The sequence below is a fragment of the Gorilla gorilla genome, chromosome 12, assembly GCF_029281585.2.
Source record: "Gorilla gorilla gorilla isolate KB3781 chromosome 12, NHGRI_mGorGor1-v2.1_pri, whole genome shotgun sequence".
Lineage (NCBI taxonomy): Eukaryota > Metazoa > Chordata > Mammalia > Primates > Hominidae > Gorilla > Gorilla gorilla.
Window position 1 is genome coordinate 100,036,494 of NC_073236.2, and position 26,943 is coordinate 100,063,436.

At 35.4% G+C, this 26,943-nt stretch overlaps 1 protein-coding gene across 4 annotated transcripts in view; it reads left to right on the forward strand.

Annotated features, from left to right (window-relative positions):
* THUMPD2 (THUMP domain 2 tRNA and snRNA guanosine methyltransferase) overlaps positions 1 to 26,943 on the forward strand; it is a 42,398-nt gene that overhangs the window by 8,171 nt on the left and 7,284 nt on the right. For 2 of the 4 annotated variants that reach the window (XM_019021601.4, XM_055378837.2), the window contains 7 exons: positions 979 to 1,388; positions 2,598 to 2,675; positions 4,675 to 4,727; positions 9,363 to 9,450; positions 14,834 to 14,905; positions 15,393 to 15,507; positions 26,055 to 26,163. In XM_019021601.4, the coding sequence (XP_018877146.4) occupies positions 979 to 1,388; positions 2,598 to 2,675; positions 4,675 to 4,727; positions 9,363 to 9,450; positions 14,834 to 14,905; positions 15,393 to 15,507; positions 26,055 to 26,163 (925 nt within the window). Of the gene's footprint in view, positions 1 to 978; positions 1,389 to 2,095; positions 2,199 to 2,597; positions 2,676 to 4,674; positions 4,728 to 9,362; positions 9,451 to 14,833; positions 14,906 to 15,392; positions 15,508 to 26,054; positions 26,164 to 26,943 lie in introns of those variants that run through there. The other 2 variants (XM_055378839.2, XM_019021604.4) reach the window with 2 other exon arrangements.

Genomic DNA, 26,943 nt, shown 5'->3' on the forward strand with positions numbered 1-26,943 from the left:
CATAGTAAAAATTTATATTTCTAGGACCTTAAATGTTTTCGATAAACTTATGCCCACTTATCAAGCATTAGAGGTAAAGGGGGCATAAGAGATTTCTTGTCCACTCTCTAAATTTTATAAATATGCTGCTAAAACAACATATGGATCTTGATAAAAGCAGCAAAACGTGGTCAGACACTGCAGGATTAAATGCTGCCGTAAACTTCAATTTGAATTACGTAAGAGATCATGTATTTATAGCCTATAATAAACTATTTTAAGAAAGATGCAAATGGCAAGAAATCAAGACCAAGCAGAGAAAATTGTTTTAAAGCAAATCCCAAAGTATTATACTGTGGGATCAATATAATTCCTCCTAGTACTCTACACACATTCATCTTTAAGGAAATACAGTAATTTTGGATCATCTTGATGACCGTGGTTCATCAAGAAGAGATTAAACTTTGCTGAGCATACTGGCAGTATGCTAAGCTATGAATGGGTTGTGAGTTACTTTATGGAAACACATTATAATATACTTATTAATATGGTGTGGGCTAAAATGTAACAGGCCCAAGATTCAGCTCCTCTGGTTCTGAGCTGAGTTTTTCAGTTTATTCTTTTCTTATAAAAACTTAATTTTTATAGGGAAGATCACCATTATTTCAAAGATTGATAAACACTCTAGGTCTATGTATATATTGAAGAGATACATATATTACCATAGCACAAATAATCTTTCTAGGGTATTATATGGTAATTCTATAGGAATTTTAACACAATATGGATGCTGTATATGCAATATAAGAATGAACTTTATTCTGCACGATATTCTTATGGTAAATGGAATATGAACTCCAAATGAAAGTGAAGTTTTTCGTGGAGCAATTTAATAAAACTTAATTCAAGGAAATAAAGGTAATTGAGTTTGGGGGTGATGATTGTAATAGATGGTCTTTAAAGCTTCAATAGAGGATCAACAAGATTTTTCTTATTTAGGAAAAATATTTAATGAAATGCAAAGACTTATAAATGAAGATCCAGGAAGTTGGTTGAATGCCATTTCAATTTGGAAAAATCTTCTTGAACTTGATGCAAAAAAGGAAAAACTTTCTCAGAGAGATGATAACCAACTAAAAAGAAAAGTGGGAGAAAATGAAATCATTGCAAAGAAATTAAAAATAGAACAAATGCAAAAGATAGAAGAGAATAGGGACTGCCAGCTGGAAAAACAAATAAAAGAAGAAACTCTGGAGCAAAGAGATTTTACCACTAAAAGCGAAAAGTTTCAAGAAGAAGAATTTCAGAATGACATAGAGAAAGCAATTGATACTCATAATCAGAATGACTTGACTTTCAGAGTATCTTGTCGCTGCAGCGGAACTATTGGAAAGGCCTTCGCTGCACAGGTATGCTTGCATCCTAAAGTGGAGTCTGTCGCCCAGGCTGGAATGCATTGGCACGATCTGGCTCACTGCAACCTCCACCTCCCAGGTTTAGGTGATTCTCTTGCCTCAGCGTCCTGAGTAGCTGGGAATCACAGGTGTGCGTCACCACACCCAGCTAATTTTTGTATTTTTAGTAGAGACAGGGTTTCACCATATTGGTCAGGCTGGTCTGGAACTCCTGACCTCAAGTGATCCACCCACCTCGGCCTCCCAAAGTGCTGGGATTACAGGCGGGAGCCACCGTGCCTGGCCTGGGGGTCCCATTTTTTAAAGATTTAATTATTCTTTAGATTTAAAATGAGATGCAAACCTCTCACAGAACAAATAACTAGCCCCAGACAATTAGTTCTTATGGAATTAAATATCTTTAAAAGTACATTTTCCTTTTAATTTTTCCTCAGATGTTTAAGAGGAATGGTATGCCATTCCAAGTAATGACTTTCTTATACTTTCTGCCTAAAAATTTCCTTAAATCTACAGATGTCCTTTGTATTTGGAAATCCTGATACCATAGTCCTCAGCTTTTGGGGTTTCTCTTCAGTTCAGCTTTGTGCTTATTCAGTGGCTACTCTGCACAGGTCCTGTACATGGGATTGTCACCAGGACCTAGACTGCAAATGCACGTGAGGTCTCAGCAATGTAGAGAAGAGCGAACACCACAAACTGTTGCCATCACCAGACCTCATCAGTTGGCCCTTACAAAGTTCAGTGATGTTAAAGGCCATTGGTCTGAATACTTTATCAACCTTAAAATCAGTCAAACCCTAAAGGGTGAGTCTAATGATACTAATCTGATAATTTTTAAACACGTAGGCTTATAGTAGCTGACATAGTTAATCTTTCAGCTTGCATCTATTTCCTGAAACCCAGAATGATCATATTTATCAGGTCATAATCTAGTTATTTCATATGCCTAAAATTACAAGAATAGAGATTATGCATGAGTAGACATTAATGCCATGGGGTGTACTGGGGGCTAGGGCAGGTAAAATACAGCCTTACTGCCTTGAATAGAAAATGCTTTCATGTACAATTTTAATATCAGAACCCTAAATTACCATCAGATAGCCTGACTTGATTTTCTTATAGGCTACTCTGTTAGTTTTGCTGACATTTAAACTTAAAATTTGCGTTTTTAGTGTTCTTTTCTTTAACTTGTTACTTTTCCAGGAGGTAGGAAAAGTAATCGGAATTGCTATTATGAAACACTTTGGATGGAAAGCAGACTTGAGGAATCCACAATTAGAGGTAATGAGTATTTGTTTTATTTTATATACTTGTAACCTAATTCTTTAAAGACAGTGTCCTGTATTCTTATCATACTTTTCTGTTTTATTTTACAGTTATAAAAAGTGTATCTACAGGGATCCAACAGTCCATTTTATCTTTAGCAGCAGAATAGTACAGATAGTTTTGCTAGCAGTTTTCACTGAGAAAATGTCTTATCCAAACTCCAAAAAAAGATTTTTTGGAATGGAGTTGTCTGGTCACAGTTGAAGAAAAAAACATTTATTATGAGGTTACAGTGATATTCTCTATAGTCTCTATAATACACACAATCTGTGATTTTAAAAATTTTAGCTAATATTAAAAAAATGGATAACAACAAAGTCCTACACAAAATTCAATAGTATGTTAATAGTGGCTTTGTTATGGGTATGGGATTATGTTTTTATTTTCCAAAATTAATAAGGTTACAGTATTTTTAATTGGAACAAACAAGTATTTGTATGGGGAAACAAAAAATATTCTTTGCTATTTTTTGAAAGCCATCTTATAAAGTTGACATATAACCAATCATTTTCATGATTCATTAATTCATAAATTTATTTATTACTTGTTATGTAGGTTTAAATGGAGTAATAACTGGCCAAATAAATCAGAACATTGTGTGTTGTTTTATTTTTAGATTTGCGCTTGTCTGACACTTGTCACTTTAAAAAAATAATACCTGGTATATATTTTTTATTGTTTGTCATACTAAATATTTTGATCCCAAGAATGTTTTGACATATGAGTATCATTCTCTTATCTGCCCCTTTCCAATTCTTAATCAGCTACTCTCTGGCTTTCTCATCCCCATCTCCCTGAGTCCATCTCATTGTCTCAGAATTGTTTTTCTCATAGATTATCTCATAAATAAATATAGCAAATTCAATTCCTATCAGCCATTTAATGCAATTAATAATAGCTATTATGGATAGAAATAATTAACACAAAATTGGCAACACAAAAATCACATGTAGTAAAATTTGTGACTAAAAAATTGACAGAGGAATCAAATCTCAACAAATTTCCTTCCGCAAAATTGATAGGAAAACATTTATAGTGGGAGAGGCTGTTCTTAATAACATTTGATATATGAACATGTCATATCTTTAGAATAAATTGTCAATAGAAAATAATTCTAATAAATAATTTTGCTAAAATGCATAATATGTAAAATTGGGAAGTTTAGCTGTGATGTATCAGTTAATCAGGTAATTAAATTGACCAAATGGAATCACTCCAGGTAAGTCTTTTCTTGATGAAATTGATCAATATTGGAATAATTCTGATTAAGCTGCTAATATTTAAAGTTATCTTGGGGTGAGAGTATCAGGGACCAGATATTCTTGAGGTTCATAACAGCATTTAAAATATTCTGTAAACCTTATCAGGCTACAAAAGTAAGATTCTAGCTTTTAAAATTTATGTTGGCTACTAATTATAATGTGGGGCACTTATATACTCTTCATGGCCTAACAGAAGAAAGAAAATAAAGACAGAAACTTACCTATAGAGAAAACAGCACCCTTGCTGCCATATATTTGGCCTAAACAAAGTTTTCTGTTACCCTGAAAGTATTTGCAGCCTCTGATAGTCCTGTGTGGCCTCACATCCTATTTGAGGTTAAAATTAGGGTGGATTTAGAAAATCTCTAACGCAAAATACTGAAAAGTGTGGTCCAGTTATGATAATTCCTAGAATCTCTAGGAAGAAAGTTGGTTTTGAGTTCTTTGTAACATGACTCTCCTATATAATAAATTGACCTCAGAATTTTTCTGTGAAATGTACTTAAAATTTAGTTTCCTTCTGCTTAAGAAAAAAAAAGATTATAGAACATTTTTCTAGATATGATGAATAAGGCCTTGGAGTTTCTTTTTAAAACATAGATCATGTAAGTTTAAAATGGAAATTTCAAATTGTCAGTACTTTGGTAATGAAGTTTCTTGTTCCATTCTAACTTCTGTGTTTGTTCTTTCAGATCTTTATACATCTAAATGACATTTACTCTGTGGTGGGGATTCCTGTGTTCAGGTAGATATTCTAAGCTTCAGGTTTGTCCCATAAGACAGATTGTTAAATTAAGAACTTATGTTTTTTATTTACAGCATGAATGAAGCATTGATATAACAGAGAAGGCTAAAGGCAAAGCATTTGAATTCTTTGCTTAAGACAATAAAGTATTTTCATGGAACTTAGTGGATATGATTTGAACTGACCAGTTAGAGCTGAGAAATATTTGGTCATGGTAATCTACTGATTACATGATTAATACTGAAAATTATATCTAGTTCTATTATTAAATGGTTTTCACAGCCCTATACCTATACCTAAAAGGCTTCTAGGCTGCCCTACTCTAGTGCCTTTAATTTGAACAGTTTTGCCTATATGGTTTTTTTAAATTCTGTGACAATTTTAAAGACAGAAAGGGTGGAGAAAACTAAAAGATGGACATATTTCAGCAATTATATTAAGTATAATTATTGATGATCACCAAGACAAAAGTAGGAAACACTAGCAAAACAAGCAAAATATAAAATGTATATTTTTTTAAATTTATAAAGTAGTTAATTTTTTTTAATACTTTGACCCCCAAAAAGTGAGCCTAAGTATCTAAAAAATTTACTTAGGGACCGGGCGCGGTGGCTTACACCTGTAATCCCAGCACTTTGGGAGGCCGAGGCGGGCAGATCACCAAGGTCAGAAGTTCAAGACCAGCCTGACCAACATGGTGAAGTCCCGTCTCTACCAAAAATACAAAAATTAACTGGGTATGGTGGCGGGCACCTGTAATCCCAGCTACTCAGGAGGCTGAGGCAGGAGAATCACTTGAACCCAGGAGGCGGAGGTGGCCGTGAGCCAGAATCATGCCACTGCACTCCAGCGTGGGTGATAGAGTGAGACTCTGTCTCAAAAAAACAAAAAAATTTAGGAAGAGTATCTCGCCCCTAGCAGTGCTGAGTGTGATATTAATTAGATTCTTACCACCAAATAAAATAACTCATTTTTAAATTATTATGTATAAAAATGCTTAATTTTGTGCTCCTTATTTAACTAATATAACTTTATAGTAATGTTTTTTAAAAGGTATTTGATTATTTAAAATTATTTTAATGCTTGCTAGAAACATTCAAGACGTCATGCCATGGCATTTCAAATAATAATTGATAGTGTACCTTGAAGTTTACAAATAAAAGATATGTATCTGAAAATTAAGACTGAGACCTTGAATGAGCACTAGTTGAAAATGAGGTTACAATAGATGCTCTGTGTTTAGTCAGTTTGACTACCTCAGTGTAGGAAGGAAGCAGTCTCAGTGATGAGTGTTGGCTAAAAAGAACAATTCACTGGGACCTGAAAAGGGAGACATGAAGACTTGCACAACAGATAGCACTGGACAAGAGAAGTGACAGTGGATAACAGAAACTGCAACCTGGTGACCCTAACAACAGACGAAAGTCCGAAATGATGAAACAAAGTAGAGAGCACCATGAAGTTAGAGGATCACATAAAAATTTGTCCTAAGTTCCTAAAGACATTGTTCATATTTGAGTTTTACTTTCTTTAAAGAAAAAAACCATTTGGATATCAATAGCCCCATGAAGCATTAACTGTATATAGCTGTTGCCACTCTGTACACATCACCTACTACAGTATAGCATAGCAGATAAGAACTGTGGACTTGAATTCTATCTTCTCCACAAATTATTATAACTCTGCAAGTTTGGGCAAGTTATCATATTTCTTTGCTATAAAATCAGGAAAATAATAGTACCTACTTTATAGCTTCGTCCTTGGGATTAAATGAGATAACCCACGTGGAAATCTTTCGTGCTGTTTCTAGGATACAGTAAGCATTGAATAAATTTCAACTTTTTTATTTTTGAAACAGTTCAATCCATTGTTAACACAGATCTGTGATAAATGCTTGACTAGAGTTAGGAAAGAGAACCTAACTCTAATTGCGGACCTGTGAGCAGAAAGATAAAGGATTGTCCCTAAGAGGAGACTTGAAAGCAATAAGAAAGGGTATGCCACATGGAGAAGAGAAGGAAAGGGTATTACAGGCAAGGAATCTCTGTGCAAAGGCACAAGGTATAAGGAAGCTTGATTTACATGGAGGATGGCAGGTAGTTTCAGTGTAATTGGGACATAGAGAAAGTGGTAGAAAATTAGAAACAAGCCATGAAGTGCCTTGTTTAAGTATGTATAAGGAAGTTTGATTTACATGGGGGATGGCAGGTAGTTTCAGTATAAATGGGACATAGAGAAAGTAGTAGAAAATTAGAAACAAGCCATGAAGTGCCTTGTAAATATGGTAAACAGCTTGGATGTTATCCTTAAAGCAATAAGAATTTGAAGCAGAAGAGTGATGTGATCAGATTTGTGATTTCAAAAAAATTACCAAGAAAATTATATTTTTAAATGAAAGAAATAGAAGGAGAGGATTTAAACTCTTGGAGGTAACAAAAAGGCCATGAAATCAAAAAATAGTTAAGGAGTCTAGAATAATTTCAGATTTCTGATTTGAACAATTAGTAAATACTGGTATTAGTCACTGAGATACAAAATGTAGGGAAAGAAAACAGTGTATTCAGTGAAAAATGTCCAAGTAGATATTTGAAGTTACAGATCTAGAGTTCAGGTGACAAGTGTAGACTGAAGAGGTAGAGTATGGTACCCAATATATGGATAGTATGTGGCACAAGAAAATGAAGAAATGTATCAATATATGAAATCCAGGATAGTGTATTCAGTTTATACCTGTTGACTTTGCACTACTTATCTTCCACATAAAAATGTTCAAGCACATATTTGAAGATAAAGATCTGGGGTTCAGGTAACAAGTCTAGGCTAGAGATAGAGATTAGGACGTCTTTGTCTTGGTGGTACAAGATGTACAAGAGAAAAAAAAATGCACACATGCAGAGAAGAGGATCAAAAACCACATTTATTTTTGAACCGTGTACATTAGCTAGATTCTCTGAAAGTAAAGCATTATTTTTATTTTCAAGGAGTTTATTTCCGAATGTGCCTTCTTCTGAATAATTTTGTTTTACTGATATAATGGGGCCCTTTTGTTGAAGTAATGAGATAATTTTGCCCAGGTTTAAGCAAAATGTGAACATTCACTTTTGTCAAATATTAATAGAATTATGTCCCACAAAAACTTCTATTAGCAGAAATGTATACATAGTTGTTGAAACTTTGAAAAGTTCCATATAAATTCCTGCTGCTTAGAAGAGCATTTTTTCATATATATGGACAAAGCTGGTTTCCCATACTGCGTCTCCCTTTTTGGTATCTAGAATGCAAACTCTGTTTTATAGTTTTGGCATCTAGAATGCAAACTGTGTTTTATAACTTTGGTATCTAGAGTGCAAACTGTTTTATAGCAAGATAATTGCTAAGCTTACCCTGTAGAAGCAAAATTCACTGGCCAAAATATTTTATAGTGTTTCTACCTGCCAGTTTACATCCCTGATTCCAAATGTATGTATACAGTACTGTTTACAATGTAAATTGTTATTTCTTCAAAAAACTTTATTAAAAAGCCAAACTCCCATGGGTTTGCCATGTAGAACTTCCTCATTATAATAGCAAGTATACAATTACACTGTTTTATTTTAAAGGGGTATATCATTTAGTTCTAAGATTTTAAGAGGCTTGCAATAAATACAAAAAACAGGATAAGTTAAAGTCAAAGAAAGATGAGAAGCAAAATGGTGAAAGAAATAAATATTTAATATTCACATACCTAGAATTCTGTTGAACAACTTTAAGGAGGGTTTGAAGAAAATCATGGCTTTCCGTAATGTTCGTAGAAGACCTCTTTTGCTGGTTTTGGAAGAAGCCAACCCCAAAACAAACCAGCACAAATTCTTGACATCATGTGTTCATACCTTACCAACAAATTGTAGAAGTGAACTAGAAAAGCTTGGAAAGTTGTAATTTCCAAGGAGATTCTGCTTGCTCATTGCATTAGAAAGACAGAAATAATAGATGACATTTTGAAAATTTCTATCAAATCTGGAAACATTGATGTGATAGCGGCATTGATGAGGTGGAGGATAAAGTGTGAAGTGATGCTTTTTGGAGACCAGTGAACTCATTTGGGAGATGTCTGCTTTGGCCCATCATCCAGTGAATTATTTTAGACAATGCAATGTCATGCTTCATTTCATCTTTTGGGAAAGATGCAAATAACCAAAAAACAAACCTACAAAAGGGACTTTTTATAGAAAACAGATTTTAAGGGTTAGCATCCCTTCAGTTCTACTTCCCATACTACATTTATATCAAAAATAGTACATTCCCCTTCATGACTTCAAATAGCAAAAAAAGGTCTACTCTGTATGGGAAGACAGGGAAGTATAAGAAAGATTTTCCTCATGTGTAATTACATTTTTATACATTAAATACATGAGAGTGTAAATTTCAGTTGTCTAAAAATTTACCTTTCTGAAATTCAACACTGGCTGGGTAGACAAGGTGCCCATTAGAGAAGCAATTTTTGTAATAAGACTGAAACATTGTCTAACTTAGGGAATACTTTAGTGTATGTTGGATGAATATGTTTAAATGATTCTCAGATTTGGACAGGTAAATCATTTTTATATCTTGTTGTTCAATGTGTAATAATATATAATCAGATTCTTTCCTTTGTAGGGTTTCCCTAGCCAGCAGAGCTTACATCAAGACAGCTGGACTGCGATCTACAATAGCGTGGGCAATGGCATCTCTAGCTGACATTAAGGTAAGAAAAATGTTTTCCTTCTTGTTAATAGCAAGGTTCTTTTCATAATTAACTTATACAGTCTCTTATTGATGGATATTTATGTTACTTGCTTTTTCTTTTCTTGACGCTTTTTCTTTAACTTCTTTTCTTTTTGCCATTGTACTTACAAACTGCTGCAGTAATGCTTTTATATATTATTGAACTTCTGAGAGTATTTTGGCTTTGAAAAAGCTGAGTCAAAAGTTAGCTACATTTCATTATTTCTGATGTTTTGTGTCACAGTTAGAAAATGTGGCCTGTAAAACCTCCTATTCTTAAAGTTTTTGTCTGTGACCAAGATCTTGGTCAATTTTTGTAAATGTTCTATGGACATAAGATGACTTTATCTTCTAGTGAAGAAATGTTCTCCATTATTTTTACTTACTGTGTGTTTCACTGCTCCATTTTGAAAGAAGTTTTTGAAATCTCATTATATTGTATTTTTTTAAGTTTTTGCATTTTTATGAGTTGTTGAATTATTCAGCTGTCGTGTGGCTTGGTATATACATGTTCATGACTGTCAATACATCATTGTGAAGTGTGCCTTTTTGTTACTTAAGTCCTCTTTATCTTGGTTAAGTTTAAATTTAAGTCTCACTGTCTTACTAATATTTTCACTCCTTTTTGTTTGCATCAGCCTAATATTTCTTTGCCACTGCTTTTTTTTCAACTTTACATATTTTTTACAAACACATAGCTATTTTTACTCCACTCTGATGGTCTCTCTTTCAGTGAGAGAATTCAGTAAATGGTCTCTCTTTCAGTGAGAGAATTCAGTAAATGTTGTGACAGATAGACTTGATTATATTCTTCCTGTTTTTATTCTGTTCATAACTTCTCACACTTTGTTTCCTTCTCTTATTTTCGCTAGTTCGACCAAGTTACTTGCTAATCATTTCATTGTTCTCTTTGTGGTTAGAGATTTTACTTCGTTGTTCTATTCCATTACAGTCCTTTTCCCAGCTCTCTTAACTAAATATATATGACTCTATTCTTAATTTAAAACAGAACATCAACTATTCCCTCTGCCAAGACACAGTTTTTACCAAGGCACTCCAATTTTCCCCAACTTCCCCCTCTTCCCTGTCATAAGATGAGACCTTTAGAGTACTTTTTTCTCTTCTCCTCTCTACAGTGAGACCTTTGAACATTTTTACCCCTTTCTCTCCCAAGCCCCAACTACTGGAGAAGCTAAATTATTTATTATGTACCAGAACTTTCCTTGAGTATGCTCTTGGGTTTCAAAAGTTCTTAGCACTTACACAGCCTATTCTTAATCATTAGATAGAATTCCACATAATACACACACATTTTTATATACACACACACAAAGATACATTACAAGGTGTGTTGCTTTTTGCCATTTCTCTTCTTCTCTTTGTCTTGTCCTGTTTGAGGCCTCTGCTCCGGTTTACTTGTTGCTTGGGTAAAGTCTTGTCTTAGGTATTTTCCTCAAATGTGGTATTTAAACGATATGCTGTCTGAATTCTTTTGTATCTTCAAATTTCTTCCTGTTATCCTGGGTATATCTGTCTTGGCTGGGTATAGGATTCCTGAATTGCAGTTCTTTTCTCTCAGAGGTCTGTAGATGCTGTTCCATTGTCATTTAGCTTCCGGTGACACAGATGAGCAGACCATGCCAGTGGGATTTTTCTTGTCCTTTATAACTACTTGGTTCCTTCTTTTTGGAAACTTGTAAGGTGTTTCTCTTTAATCTTAAAGCCCAGGAATGTCACCAGAACATGCTTATGTATATGTCTTTTCTATTTAGCCCAGACCTTGTTGAGTCTTAGATTCTGGCCATCACTTTCTGGCTGGGAAGCTTTGGGCAGGATACTTAAGATCTTTGTGTCTCAGTTTCTCATTTGCAAGATGAAAAGAGTAGTAATATCTCATGGGATCATGACAAGATTAAATGAATTAGCATTAATAAAATGATTAGAACAGTGCCTAACATACAGAAAGTATCTAAGTATTAGCTGCCATTTTGGTAATAATAAATAATTATGCCAAAATTGTAGTTAAAAACTAGAACTATAATTACTATTTCAAATATATAATTATAAAAATTATTATTTATTTTTACTTCTCCGGCCTAAGCACTTTTTCTTCCATTATTTAATTACTGCCTCAACTATTTAGTGAATTTAACTTTAAACTACTCTCTTTTTCCTACTTCTGAAATTCCTATTATGAACATGTTAAGCTTCCTGGCTCTATCCTCCAAGTCTCCTATCCTTTTGACATGATTTCCATCTCTTTATATTTTGGCCCTGCATTTTGAGTTATTCTTGAACATTATCTTCCAAATTACAAGAGTCACAGAGACATGCTCTATTTTAATTTATTTATATTTTTAGCTTAAAAAATCCTGACTTTTTAGCTTCAAAAGGTATGTGTGTCACATTTGAATATCTCTGAAAGCTCTTCTTTTATTCAAATATTGATCTGTGTTCTCCAGTAATTAGTAATTCTATTTTACTAGGTATGTGTTCCGATTTTTCTGCCTATTTACTCTAAAACTACTGAGGGACCTCCTCCTTTTTTTTTTTTTAGATGTGCCATTGGTTTTTGTTTGTTTGTGTGTTTTGTTTTAGCTCACTAGGGCTAAAATGTGACTGTTAAGTATTTTAAATGGCCAGAATCCTATAAATGGTAAAAGGCAAATGGATCTCTGGCACCCCAGGCTCAGCAGTGTAAAGAGAATCTGTCAGTCCTGCTGAGATACCTGGAGGAAACTTCTCTATTCACTGACCTCTCTTTGAGTCCATAGATCTCTGAAGACCAAGCTCTTCCCTAGTTCCACTGATTCTCCCCTCTGGGTTCCACTGCTGTTCTCTAATCACTACCCAACCCACAGCAGGGAGGCCCCACACATGTTCCTTTTTCTGGGACTGTGACAGAGCCTAGGGCTTCTCTTAGCGCCAGTTGCCTCTAGGTCTGAGCATCACTTGGCTCAGCAGAAGCAAAAAGCTTAGAGTTGAGAGTGGAGGAGGGAGCCTCTTTTAGATTACCAGGTACCCAGAACCCATGATTTTCTTTTTTTTGTTTGATTTAAATCTTTAGTTCAGATTTTTTTAGTATAAAGAAAGAGGTATGGTTAATTTTTTCCCAAACTGCCAGTGGTTTCACCAGAGTTTGTATTTAAATATAAATTTATATAATCACCTACACATTTGAAATGTTACCTTTGTTTTAATATAAACATGTTTTTCAGAAAAGTCAAAAGTAAATGATCAAAAATATACAAAGATAATGCTTGATAAAACTTTTCCTTACTGTGTATTTGCCCTGGGACTACAAAAAGTAAGAAATGTCTCTCTAAATGTGACCACTGGCAAAGGAGGTCTGTTAAAGAACCTAGGAAATGGCATAGTAGAGTTCTTTTGGAGGGAATGTGGTAGTGACCCACAGTCTAAGTGACACCAGTATCCAACCTGATCCGTTTCCCTCTTTGGAGCTTGGTACCCAGAGCAGTACACAGACAGCTCAGCCTTGGGTAAGGCCAGTGCCACTAAAAATGAAATTTAAAAATGGGATGTTTGTTATTTATCATGTTTACTATAAACTGTTCTTCCTACATATCATAACAAGGAAAATCAAGTTCTATAAATCTTAATTGTTGTTGTAAGTATACAGAAATACGTCTCTACCTCAGCCTGTGTCTACAAGTGTCATGGCAAGAAAAGGTCCTAAGGTAAAATAAAGCCATCTAAAGATACTTCAGGTCAGATTATGTCATTGAACACAGACCATGGGAGAGAAGGAGCACAGTGTATGGCACATTTGAGATCCTAATAAAAATGGGTTCTCATGCTATTAACAATTTTCAACAAAATTTGCATTTAAATTTTTCCTTCTGCTCCTTACTGCCCCTTCATGGGGGATTTGTGTGATATTCTCTTTAAAATTTAGTACCAGGGGAAGGCTTCTGTCTCTTGAAGAACATTTTGTTTCTTTCCATTAGGTACCGTATGGCTCTGACTGAAACCTGGCTGTGCACTGAGGACTCTGCTTCCTCTGTAGACATATCAAGTGGTGGATGTCTTTTCTCCCCTATCTCGAGCACCACTGGGCCTGACAGTGGGGTACGTTCCTGCTTGCTCCTCCTTGCCCCTTCTAGACAATTGTTTTCTTCCGTCTGCCCAGAACCTCATAGTGACTTTGAAGCACATGCCATCAGATCACCCCAGTCAGAGTTCTCTCCCTCTCATTCCTGTAAGAGTACAGACCATTATCCCGTCATGATTCTTTGGTCTCTGTAACCACTCAGTAACCTGCCTCTTCATTTCTTGGCTTCCCTATTCATCTGCTGTAGTCACATCCTAGACCTTGTCATACCCAGAAGGGTATCTCTTCCAAAAATCTCAGTTTCTTTTTTTTTTCTCCAATACAATTTATTATTATTATTACATTTTAGCTTGCATTTACTAAGTGTCATGGAAATATTATACTCAAAGTAACAGAGCTCCAGAGAAAGACCATTAACTAAGAAAGAACAGTTTCACTTTCTTAGCATGTCAACTTCTAGTTAGCCTGCTTGCCTCCGCACCACAGATGCTTGTCTTCTTGTGATTGTTACCGTATAATTGTCAAGCCAAAGCTTGAATTTACGTGTGGCATCGGCTTGGTATTGATAATTTGTATTCAGGAATCTTGTTCTTAACCACCTCCTCTTTCCTGTTCACTTCCTCTGCTACCCGAACACAAATCTTTAACCCCACAGGGCCCTCCAGTCATTTGACCAGACCCCTGTTCCTTACCACCTGTGCTCATCCCTCCTTCACAGCTTGTATTTTAAAAAGTTCGATCATTATAGTCATTTCTTTGCCATTTTTTTTTTTTTTTTTGAGACGGAGTCTCGCTCTGTCGCCCAGGCTGGAGTGCAGGGGTGCGATCTCTGCTCATTGCAAGCTCTGCCTCCCAGGTTCACGCCATTCTCAAGCTCTCTTCCTTCTTGTTTGACTTAAATAATAGAATCAGAAGAGAACTTCTGCATGTTCTCCTCACCAAGTCTACCAGCATACCAGAATCTATGCCCACATACTCTGTCTTTTTGTCATTACAATAAGGGAGCTGTCCTTGTTCCACACTAATACTTGTGTGCCAGATTCCATTCCCTCTTGTAGACTTAGGGATTTTTCCTTCTACTGGGTCATCCCCATCAGCATGTACACCTGCTGAAATATCTTTCAACTTAAAAAAATAAAAACCCTCCACTGAACCCATCTGTCCCTTCAGCCACCACCCCTTTAAAATGTAATCTTTCCTCTTGAAATATTGATTCCTCAAGTTTTAGGTTTCTTTTATAGTACGTACTATGGTAGTCTTAATAATACCAAATTAATATTTCTGTCTGCAGGCTGGTGCATTTGTTTTAGATCCAATGTGTGGCCTTGGAACAATACTTTTGGAAGCTGCTAAAGAATGGCCAGTAAGTTCTAAAGTTTGGTAAAGCAAGCAATTTATCTACTTTAATCAGTATATGTAGTATAATCACCAATTATTTACAAGTAGAATGTCTATTTGGGGATTATTTTTAATTATATGAGTTATTATTCACTATACTCAAAATAGATTATGAGGGACTAATGAAATTTCTATGTTGTTTCTTTAAATACTATGATAAATTTAGGAAAATATGAGAGAATTCTAATCATTAGTCATGACGTAGATTATACTAATCCTCAAATTCTTTAGACACTTGTCATTGTAAATGTTAACAGATTTTTTAAATTTTAACAAAAACTTTACATTTTTTGCTACTATCATTTTAAAAGAATACCCTAAATGTGTTTTGACCTGAATTTAAAATCTACTAATTTCACTTGTCATTTGAGAAAATGCAAGTCAATTTTCTTAACTACATGAAATATGTAATAATTTTATTTATGCTTAAAATATTATTTATTTCCCCATAGGATGTGTATTATGTAGGTGCTGATGTCAGCGACTCACAGTTACTAGGTACTTGGGACAATCTGAAAGCTGCAGGCCTTGAGGATAAAATTGAATTACTTAAAATCTCTGTTATAGGTAAGATACTAAAAATGCAAAACAATTGAGAAAATGAACAATGTAAATATATTTAGAATCATAATATAAAACAAGTCTCACTATGTAAAGGTTGGTTTTACCCTTTAATATATCTGTGGGACTAATACTCAGTTTACTTCTAATAGTCTAACCTTTTTATTTTCAAAGGGTTCATAATTGGGAAGCAACAATTCTATAGTTTTCGTAAGCATGTAAAGCATGACTTCTTAAAATGTGTTTGTTAAAAAAAGAAAAAAAAAGTGTTGCATCTGAACCATTTCTCGTATCAGAACCAGTGATCATTTAATATAGCCATAAAGAAAGCAGTGTAATAATAATTCTTTGAATTTCTTTTGAATAAATAATATGAAATGTTCTGAATTATCTGTCTTGCCTCACATTAGACAGTATCCGTGAGATACACAGGAGTAAGCTAACCACCCATCCCAATTTGCTAAACCAGGACTTTTAGTGCTAAAATCAGCAAAGTCTGGAGTAAACCAGGACAGTTGGCCACCCTGTAAGGTAGAGGGAAAACAGTACCCTGTTTAATGAAGGGGAATCAGCAGTGACACACATAACTAGGAATCAAGTCTACTGAGGCCAATCAAAATAATATTTTCCTGAGATCCCTGGCGTTCAGACAATTTTTAAAAACTATTCCTTGTTTTTTTCTTATTCCCCAAGTATATGTCTCTCCCTTAAATAATGAGTGAATTTAATTCCCAGGTAAGAACATTGTATTCTGTTGACAGTGATAGGTAGTAGGTAGGTCCCAGTATCAGACCTATAATCAGGAGGAATAAAATATGTTTAAGAAATTTTATTGTAGTGGAAAAGTAGTAAAGATGAGTATCAACAGAAGAAAATACTAGGATAACTTGCATAAAAGCATAGTAAAGCATCCCCAAAGAAGAAATTGTCTTGTTGATTGAGATCTCATAGTTGTTTGCTGCCAGTGACTTTTATTTTTAAGCCTTTCTGCCAAGGTTTTTAATAGGACTCTGTGCAGGAGACACAAGTTTGTAGAGCAAACTAAGGAGTGACTAGACTGCAAGCTTTCATGATCCCTAATTTCTTTAAGAATGCTATTTCTTTGAAACCTTTAAGAAAACTGAAATTGGTTCATAAATTGTTCCAGAGCAGTGAGTTTTCAATCCCTTTACATTCTCCAAAGCACCTTGTAGGCATGAAGGAGGGAGTACTGAGTTGGCCATTGGACCTCTGTTGCACTCCCAGCTTCACTTTTATGTATTTTCACTTTAGGGGGCATTTTCTAAAAGATTTCATTTAAAAAACAGTCAGAAGTGCTCCACTGTTTGTGTGTGTGTGCTTTTTAAAGGTTCTCTGTGGTACCAGGTAACTGCATAAATCTTAGTTTTGAAAGGATTCCTCTTAGACTTTAGTGAGGGAAGGACAGAAACAGAGAGACTAGTTAAGAGACTGTTGCAACTCTAGTTATAATCCAGGTAAGAAATGACAGTGGCCTGGCCCAAGGTGGTATTCAAGGAGATGTCGAGAGAAGGTCAGATATACATCTGGCAGACAGAGCCAACAGAATTTGTTGTCAGATTGGATGTGGACTATGAGAGAGAGAACATTCTAAGCTTTCTGGCTTGAGCAGCTAGAGGATGGAGTTGTCGTTACTGAGATGGGGAAGACGGATGGTGGATCAAGTTAGAGTTTAGGACCTGTTAAATTTCACACGATTATTAGACTCTAAGTGAAGATGTCAAGTTAGTACCTCAGTATACAAATCTGGAGTTTAGGGGATCACCGGTATAGAGAATCACCAGTATAGAGAACATTTAGTTTCATGAGATCTCCTAGGGAATGAGTGTAAGTAGAGAAGGGAAAGGGGACTGAACCTTGGAGTACTCAGATGCTTGCACTTCTGGAAGGTGAGCATCTGGTAAAGGAACAGCCGGTGATGTAAGAGAGTAAAAATCCGGGGAAGAAAGATAGATCAGCTGTGTCAGCTGCTTCTCATTGGTGGAGTACAATGAGGCCTGGTGACTGCAGAAGTCAAGGGCACCTTCCCTGGAGGGGCTCTTGAGAGAATGGGAGGAGAAAACTTGAAGACAACTAGTTTAGAGCATTCTCTTGAGCAGTTTGGCTAATGAGGAGAGCATAGAAATGGGACAGTAACTGAAAGAAAGGATATTGGGGATCAAGCAGGGGTTTTTTTGAACATAGAAGTTAGAATTTTTTTGTATATAGAATGTTTGATCTCACTAAAGAGAAAGATCAAATGAAAAGGAGGAATTTGGCATGACGGAGGAAGGAGGAGAATTGCTTGTCTGCTATATCCAGGCCCCTGAAAAAGGATGGGATCCAGTGCATGAGTGGTTGGGCATGCAGTTCTAGGAGCAGGGGAAGGCAGAGGGAGGAGAATAAACCTTAAAACAGGTCACACCAAACCGGTAGTGGACATAAGTACACTCTTCTCCACTGTTGATACTGGAGATTATAATTTTTATTACAATTTTTTAAACTACACATTTGATAGGTTTGCTTAAATTTACCTTTCATTACTACTGAGATAAACTTTTTCATATTATATCATTTGTAAATGATTCTTCTGTGAGTTGTTTTTAGGATAACTTTCTGGAGGAAAGAATAAAACATCTGTTTTAGGTTATTTCTTCATCACAACCTCTTAGTACTAAGTTTCAGTCTAGGAGGAACTATATGTCTTGCTAATACAGGGGCCAATTTTAACTAATAATTAGCCCTTTATTGCACCTACTTCAGAGGTAAACATTCAGGCTAAATAAAAGCATTTATTTTCTTCATTAATTTGGTTTTTAAGAGCTCTAATTATAAATACAATTTAGAGTGTTGAGATCTGTGAATCCCTTGTTTAAGGGATCTCATGCCTTTTTACTATAGGAATTAAGAACACTTACTGACTTTAAGAGTCACACCAAGTATAAATCCTAGCTCCACCATCGTTTTTTCACTGTATGGCCTTCAGCAGAAAAACTGGACCTCTCTTTATTTTCTCATCTGTAATATGAAGATTATAATAATACCACGCCATAAGGCTGTGATGAGGATTTATTACATAAACACACAGAGTACAGTGTGTAACACACAGCATGAATTAGTAAGACATCTGTAAGCACTGGTATGTTGGTATACCTAGGAAGTTAGTAATAATCATTCCTATTATGACTTACATTTCTGCAAAATCACGATCTTCAGCCTCTGTGTGCGTTAATGACTTTATTTTTTCTACCTTTTTAATAAGCATTCACTTTGTTTTATGACCCTCAACTAATATAAAAAGAAATTATCTTAGCCAGGCACAGTGGCTTTATGCCTATAATCCCAGCACTTTGGAAGGCTGAGGCAGGCAGATCAGTTGAGCTCAAGAATTCGAGACCAGCCTGGCCAACATGGTGAAACCCTGTCTCTACTAAAAATACAAAAAACAAAAAAAATTAGCCAGGCGTAGGGGCTGTAGTCCCACCTACTTGGGAGGGGAAGGCAGAAGAATCGCTTGAACGTAAGAGGTGAAGGCTGCAGTGACCCTAGATTGTGCCACAGCACTTCAGCCTAGGTGACATGGCGAGACTCCGTCTCAAAAAAAAAAAAAAAAAAAATCTTTTAACATGAATAAATCATATGTATTTATTCCTAAGTTTTAATCATTATGAAAATTTAGAATCAAATGAATATTATGTTACAAGTTTTCTTAGGAAATAGCAATTAGTCATTAGTTAGGCTTTTTTAAATCTGCAGATATATTTACATTCTCAGTATAAGATAGAAACTATAACATAAACAGATTTGAGCAAAAGAAACACATTTATGATTTAATTAAAATGGCAAAATTATAGCTAAAAGGAAATATTTTCTTTCCTTCCAATTAGGCATTCTGTAGCTGGTCACACATCACTTAAGTGTAGGTTTATAACAAGATTATTGGCAACAGTTGTGCTTTGTTCTCAAGTGTTTCCACTCTTGTAGTAAGATGGCATGCTTTTTTCAGGACACCCATAAGCACCGCATAATAAGGTGTTTGCATTTTCTTTCATACTGGTTTGTTTTCTCCTTGCTGCCTGTCCTGCCTCTGGTGGCTTGGCCTTGGTGTTCTAGCCAGGTGTCTTATGGCCCATGCCATATTCTGCAAGATTCATGAAGCTGCCAGGCTGCCCATTTGGGAAATCAGAGGGAAATGTGGAAAGTGTTGGGGTAGGTGTATATGAAATGTGTGTAGAAAATAGGGGATAAGTTCAACATAGAGAGTAGTTCACATGTTCTAGCTGCTAAAGCTTTATCATTTATTATATGGTATAAGTCCTTTTTTATTGTTTGGTAACACTTCTGTTTTGTAACAAACTCAGAAGCAATAAGGTTTTAAAAATGCATTTTTAATGAAAAAGTAAGTATTGAGCTTCTGTTTCTTAAGACAGCTGATGAACATATAACTTGAGTCAATATTTGTTGATATTTACAGTCCTACTGTGAAGGCCATGGCGATATCACTGACCAAATGAAACAAGTCTGTTTATAGAGGGATCTAGCATTTATCTTAAAACTCAGTAGTTCTTAAACAAATTTTTTTGTTGTTTTTTGAGACAGTCTTGCCCTGTTGCCCAGGCTGGAGTGCAGTGGTGCAATCTTGGCTCACTGCAACCTCCACCTCTCAGGTTCAAGCAATTCTCCTGCCTCAGCCTCCCAAGTAGCTGGGATTACAGGCACACACCATCACCCCCAGCTAATTTTTATATTTTTAGTAAAGACAAGGTTTCGCCATGTTGCCCAGGCTGGTTGCAAACTCCTGAGCTCAGGCAATCCACCCGCGTTGGCCTAAGAAATTTATAAGAAAAAAACAACCCCATTAAAAAGTGAGCAAAAGACATGAGCAGATACTTCTCAAAAGAAGACATTCATGCGGCCAACTAACATACAAAGAAAAGCTCAACATCACTGATCATTAGAGAAATGCGAATCAAAACCACAATGGGAAACCATCTCATGCCAGTCAGAATGGCGATTATTAAAAAGTCCAGAAACAACAGACGGTGGTGAGGTTGTGGATAAAAGGGAACGCCTTTACACCGTTGGTGGGACATGGATGGTGCTTGAAGCTGTTATCCTCAGCAAACTAACGCAGGAACAGAAACCCAAACACTGCATGTTTTCACTTATAAGTGGGAGCTAAACGATGAGAACACATGGACACATGGTTGGGGGATAGCACACACAGGGGTCTGTCAGGGGGAGGTGGGAGGGGAGGGAGAGCATTAGGAAGAATAGCTAATGGATGCTGGTCTTATTACCAAGGTGGTGGGTTGATCTGTAGCAAACCACCACGGCACATTATGTAGCAAACCCATACATCCTGCACATATACCCTGGAACTTAAAAGTTGAAGGAAAAAAAATAAAAACTTAGTAATTCTAAGAATGCTAGGCCCAAAGCCAACAATTTATCACATGCAGCTGAAGAAAATGCATTTAAAATATCACTCTGTGAAGTATGACTTTCCTTTTAGATCAAATGGCTATTCTAAATTTATTTTGCTCATATTCAGTTGTGAGTTTTGTTATGCACCTAAGCAAAATGAAGCTGGTACTGTTAATGTGCTGGCTTCATTAGCAGAAGACCTTTGCAGATAGTTAAATGTTGCCAGTTTTGTATCAATATCATCACATGATTTAGAAAGATAATCAGTTAAGTCAATTCCAGTAGTAGCTTTGTTTCTTTTTTACTCTAATTCTTCGAAATTTCATAGGGTTTTTTTCTGTCAAAGATGCAACTTCTTTGTGAATGCTACTGTGAATTCAGTTCGGCACTGCCAATCTGTGTGCTTATGCATTACTTTGGTGGGCCACAACATCATGCCAAAAATTAATATTCTTATTAAAACCTATGGAGCAGAAATGCACTTGAAATTTAATGTTATACCCATACAATTCATAATTACCTCCAAACAGGGTGTAGTGTCCATTGAAACAGACACTTGTCAAAATAATTGAATTTTGTTTTTTTTTTTTTAAGAGAGAGACTTGCTCTGTCACCCAGGCTAGAGTGTAGTGGGCTGATAATAGCTTACTGCAGCCTTGAACGAACTCCTGGGCTCAAGCAGTCCTCCCATCTCAACTTCCCAAGTAGCTAGGACTGTAGGAGGTACTCACCACCATGCCTGGCTAATTTTCTTTTTTAAAAAAATAGAGATGGGGTCTCACTGTATTGCCCAGGTTGGTCTTAAGTGATCCTCCCAGCTCAGCCTCCCGGAATGCTGGGATTACAGGTGTGAGCCACCCCATACCTGGCCACTTTTTTTTTTTTTTTTTTTTTTTGAGACAGACACTCACTCTGTCGCCAGGCTGGAGTGCAGTGGCGCGATTTCGGCTCACTGCAACCTCCGCCTCCTGGGTTCAAGCAATTCTCCCGCTTCAGCCTCCTGAGTAGCTGGGACTACAGGCGCATGCTACCACGCCCAGCTAATTTTTGTATGGGGTTTCACCATGTTGGCCAGGATGGTCTCGATCTCTTGACCTCATGATCCACCTGCCTTGGCCTCCCAAAGCGCTGGGATTACAGGCGTGAACCACCGTACCCGGCCTTCTTTTTAAAATATACACAGAACAGATGAACTGCAAACTATTTGTGTTGAAGATGACTGAATGCAAAAAAATGCTTCTGCATAGCAATACACTTTCTTTGCTTGTCCATCAGTTGGGTTTTAAAGTGTAAGCCTTCAAAGAATTACTCTGTAAATCAGCCAGAGTGTCCTAGGGTGGTGCTATAAACTTTACCAAAAAAAAGTTGCCTAATTTTGATGGCATTTTATTCAGAATACACTGGAAATCTATAATCAAAGGATTCAACAAATGAAGTGCCAAAATACATTAGCTTTTGAATTTTTTGGTGAATTACAGTTGTTAAAGCTGGCAGCAGGAAGACATTGATCATCTTTCCCTAAAAACACGAAGAAATGAACAAATAGGAGATATTGAAAGCTCAACAATGCACAAGACTTAATCATGAAATTCTGTAAATATTCTTTGAATATGGTATGGAAAGAATCTCCTGATGACTTTCCTTATTGTAATTGGATAAATTTGTAGTCTAGAATGGAATGGAATGAAATTGTGAAGGCCTTAATTTTGTATCATCTAAATTTGGTAAAACAATTAAAAGAATAATAAAGATAATTTGAGTTTTGTATTGTAAACATATTTGTCAAAGGCACTGTCAATGGAGGGACTGTGAACTGGAGGGCTGAAATATTTACCCTTTCCATATGAAAAAATAGAACTGAAAGTATATTTCATTTACTAGAACTTGTTCAGATATTAACACTGTAGGCAAATTATTTTTTCTCAAAAAAAATAGTCTTTTATTAAACTTAAAAATTTCATTTTGCACAGATATGTTTTCAGGGCCACCATAATAAACTAATTTATTGGATAATATTTCAAATATTTCAAAGCATATAATTTTCATATAAAATAACGAGCATAGTTATTTCTAGCATTCTCTTCTCAGAAATGTTCATTTGGACTATAAACTGTATGGTGACCCAATCCAGATGCCAGACTACATTTTGCGTGTTTAAGACTAATGTTTATGGACTTCTTGATTAAGATGGCAGATCGAAATTTCATTGAAAGCTTTACGCCCTCTTGTACTTACTGAAATGAGAAAAAGAATAGTAATCATCAAAGAAAACAAATTCAGCAACCAAACAAGAGAAGGTCATAATCTAATGCAATAAACCTCAAAATGTATTTTGGCCACAATAAAAAGAAAATGTTATAGAGCGTTTGACAATAGAATAGTGGTTATTTACAAGGTTCTGAGATGCTATTTACAAAGTTACCAAAGCAAAGTGTAACCCAAAAATATTATGCCTAACCAAAACGTCATCTTAAGGACAAACATTTTGAAATATGAAAAAGTTCCGACAACATTTCACACTGAGTCCTTTGGGGAAAAGTATTTAATCCAGGCATTAAGAGATTAATCAGCTGAGAAATGGAGAAAATAAAGGCAAAATGATTAGTGATAAGGATGAAATTAATTTAACTGTAGAACTAAGTTTAAACAATTATGGGAATTACTGTTAGGAGACAGAATATGAATATTATAAACCTGGACAACAGAATAAACAGAAAGAACAAGGAACAAAAATAGGAAGAAGGATATGTTCGGTTTTATAAAAGAGCTCAATGAACCTGGTCTTTAGTTTAAATATATGCATGAAAAGACATCTTGAAGGCCCACAAATCCCTTTGGAAGAAAGTATCTTGGGGCCATAGTCCTGAGTTTTAGGAAATTTTTACCCATTTTTCTCCTGGAAGTAGGAAAAATAGGGCAGTTTTTGTCTTCAAAACAACTGGTATTTTAAAACTAAATTTTTTTCATGTTCTTGAATCATCCTGCAGAGATGTAAAAAAGAGATGATTTTTACTTGTTTTGAGCTATGTTTCTATTTCAGAATCTTAGCTCATTAGTTACAAGCAAATTTTTTGTTCACAAGCAGTATTTAAAGCATCTAATAATTTAAAAGATTTTACTGTATGTTGAATCGTATCGGTCAGGTACTCATGGTTCTAGGAGTACCTGCGTCTAAACCTATGGAAATGGGGACAACAATCTGTTTTACAAAGACCTTTCAGTTGATTCTAATACGCACTAAGTTGTAGTTTCCAGATGATACTGATGCTACTGCTATGGGGACCACACTTTGAGAACCACTGCTAGAGGAAAGGAGAGCAGGAGAGAGGCCCACCTGGAAGTAGTTGCCCTACCTCAACCTTGGATGCCCAAGAATGAGGGAGAAGGGGATACTACTGTGTTCTGCAAAGCTTTTTTGAAGGATGGTGCACTGGTTTCCACCTGGCTGTCATCTCCCATTTACATCAGAGAGGGACATTATAAATAATGACCACAAAGCAGCTAACAGTTACTGAATGCTCACTTTGTGCCAGGCCGTGTTCTAAATGTCTTCCATATATTAACCTCTTTTATTGACTTCTGAGGTACATAATCTTATTCCATTTTACAGATGAAGAAACTGAAGCGGTAATTTCCCAAAGTCCCACAGTTAGTGAGCAGCAGAGCCAAATGCAAGCTGTCTGACTCCAGAGCTTATGCTCTCAACCACATCAAGAAAAGCTTTGATTATTTTATGCTTTATTGGAAGATGACACTGCTTAGTTCTGGAGAGATTTTTTTTAAAAATTATTCTCTTCCATCTATATGAAGTTTATGTATTCAGCTTCTAAAATTATTTAAAGCAGTTTAGCATATTATATAATGTAGAGCAGCAAAGTTCCCAATAAAAATGGAGACCCAGAAGAAAAAAAATCAGTGTTCCTAAACCTGGACATAATGGGCAGCTAACTCATATGTAGGTACTGTGTGTGTAGTGTAAGGCAAAAGAAAGACGTGGGATTAAATTCAAAAGTAAATTACTACATGCTTCCTCATAAATAAAACATTTGAGAACTATGGTTGCCTTCGTTGTCTATTATTGTCTTTAGTCATTTTGTAAATGGATGTGTACTATATCAACACCCTAAAACCATGAGGTTAAAACATAACTTGGAAAAAAGGAATTCCTGTCTCAGCTTAAAAGAATATTATCCTTTTTTTTTCGAACAATCTACTCTTCTTCTATTAACCCCACATAAGGGTTAGAACTAGGAGAGATCTAGCAAGTAGTCATTAGACTTTCCGAGATTACAAAGCACTTTTTGTTGCTAAATTTCCTACCAACAGAAACTTTTGATATTTAGTGAAGATTATTTAAATTTCATTACATTTCTGCAAAATTAGGTACTATTCAAAATGAAAATTGGGACATCCGTCTTATGAGTATTTGACTGAATTTAGGAGATGGATGAGAAGTAAAATAAGTAAAAAGTGGAAAGTACATCTAGAAGATGTGGATGTTAGGGTAGAGTGTACTGTGTTACCTTCTGATAATGTAACTTCTGAGAAGAAAACATTAAGATAATAAAGCAATTTAGAATTAATCAGACAATAATTTTTAGTGATAATCATTGTGTTGATTATTGATTATGTAGCCTTTTCTCTAGTCTTAGGACTTAATAGATATTCTTAACCTTCCAAATTCTCTTTTAAAAATACAATGATAGCTATGGATCCTCTCCCTCAAAAACAAGTAGATGTAAACGTACAGTTTTAAAATGGGAAATGAAAGTTGTAGAATATAATTTTGTGGAAGATTTTTCTAGGCAACTTAGTGAAGCTAGCAGCTTTCTACACAAGCTATATATTTAGAGAATTGAGTTTTCTGGCTAATGTAAAATTCTGCTTAACTTACATTTTATTGTATCTGAAAAACCAATTTTCAACAAACAGAATACAATAACTGTATCATTTATCATTAGTGATTGTGAAAGCATTTTGGGATCTTGTAATTACTTTAAAACAATGCTAGCAACCCTAAATGTTAATCTGTTATGCAAAAATAATCCTGTGTACTTCAATTTTCTCATTATTTAAGTTGGAAATATTTGACCCTACTGTAATAGGATTCTCTGATTTCTATATTTCAGAATTGCCATTGCCTTCAGAAAGTGTTGATATTATTATTTCTGACATTCCATTTGGGAAAAAGTTTAAGTTAGGAAAAGACATCAAAAGCATTCTACAAGAAATGGAAAGGTAAGTTGTTGAATTTATTTTCATAATTTTTTTAGCTACTGGGAATTTAACCGAAATACATCATAGCTCTTCAGTTAAAGTCTGATTGCTTTTTAGCAATTTCCCAGAATTTTTGTAGCTTAATTTTCTAAGGTTTTAAGTCAGAAGTTTATAATTGAAATAAATGTTATCCATATCATCTTACACTATAAATTTTATTCAGAAAAATATTAATTTTCTATTATGTACTGAGATTTGAATGTATGAAATAGTGACCTATATTTCAGTCAGTGGTCTGAAGCAAAATTTTACATATTTGCTTCCATCCCTCACGAAAAAAAAAAAAAAAAAAAAAAAACCTGCCTTCTCTGTGTTAATCCCCCACACTTAACAGATGAGAATCTGGGGCACAGAAAGATTAACTTTCTTATGATCACTCAGCTACTAAACAACAGAACAGAATTCTGTTAAATAAGGAACCTTCCATAACATAGAATGGGCAACACCTTACTATTTATTGTTGTCTTTGTCCATTTTCTGTTGCTATGAAGGAATACTGGAGGCTAGACAATTTGTAAAGAAAAGAGGTTTACTTGGCTCATGATTCTGCAGTCTGTAAAAGAAGCACAGTGCCAGCATCTGCTCAGTTTGTGATGAAGGCCCCAGGCTGCTTCTAGTCATGGCAGAAGGCAAGCCCGGTGTGCAGAGATCACATGGCAGGAGAGGAAGCAAGAGGGAGAAGGGGGAGGTGCCAGGCTCTTTTTAACAACCAGCTTTCCCTGGAAGTAATAGAGTGAGAAC